This window comes from Gavialis gangeticus, unplaced genomic scaffold (genome assembly GCF_001723915.1).
Source record: "Gavialis gangeticus isolate Ggan-Ray unplaced genomic scaffold, GavGan_comp1, whole genome shotgun sequence".
Taxonomy (NCBI): domain Eukaryota; kingdom Metazoa; phylum Chordata; order Crocodylia; family Gavialidae; genus Gavialis; species Gavialis gangeticus.
In genome coordinates this window covers 73,150,065-73,150,589 of record NW_017728993.1, presented here as the reverse complement: position 1 = coordinate 73,150,589, position 525 = coordinate 73,150,065, and the positions used below count along the sequence as shown (strand labels likewise).

General features: G+C 63.6%; 1 protein-coding gene across 3 annotated transcripts in view; it reads left to right on the top strand.

The window, feature by feature from the left end:
• The first annotated feature begins 448 nt into the window (after positions 1–448).
• The window catches only part of GLRX2 (glutaredoxin 2), a 4,255-nt gene continuing 4,178 nt past the window's right edge, over positions 449–525 (top strand). For all 3 annotated transcript variants that reach the window (XR_002094758.1, XM_019502023.1, XM_019502022.1), the window contains exon 1: positions 449–509. Coding sequence is in view for 2 of the 3 variants with exons in the window: in XM_019502023.1 (XP_019357568.1) it covers positions 481–509 (29 nt within the window). In the remaining variant the exon portion in view is untranslated. The remainder of the gene's footprint in view (positions 510–525) is intronic.

Genomic DNA, 525 nt, shown 5'->3' with positions numbered 1-525 from the left:
CTCCCACCGGTCAGGCCTTTTGACATGCTCTTCCAAAATGTGGGCCAAAGTCCACCAAGTAGACTATAAGCCCCTCTGCAGACGGGGGTGGTGCACATCACTGATCACTTGGGACAACAAAAAGACAAAATACGGAAGGGAGTGAAAAATCAGAGGTTTAAAAAGACTGCACCAGGGGCTGAGTAGAGGACAAGGGACAGTGCCCACTAACCCTCGAGTAAGCCCGAGGGGTTGCCCAATGGATCTGCTCGGAGCCGCGGTTTTGCGTAGCGGGTGCACAGGAGTGCGAGTGCACCCCCTCAGAGCGCTGGTGCACCCCCTGACAGGCCGCGTTCCCTGCTTAGGCGACAGGCAGCGGGCGCGCGCGAAGCAGGCAGCGCCCAGGGCAACCCGCGCTTCTGCGGGTCCTACATTCAGACGCGGACCGCGGTGAGGACTGCCTCGGGGTGGGGCGCTCCGGCTCCGCCCGCAGGCGGAGCCATGGCCCTGCGCGCGGCCGCCCGGCTGAGGTCAGTGAGGCGCGGG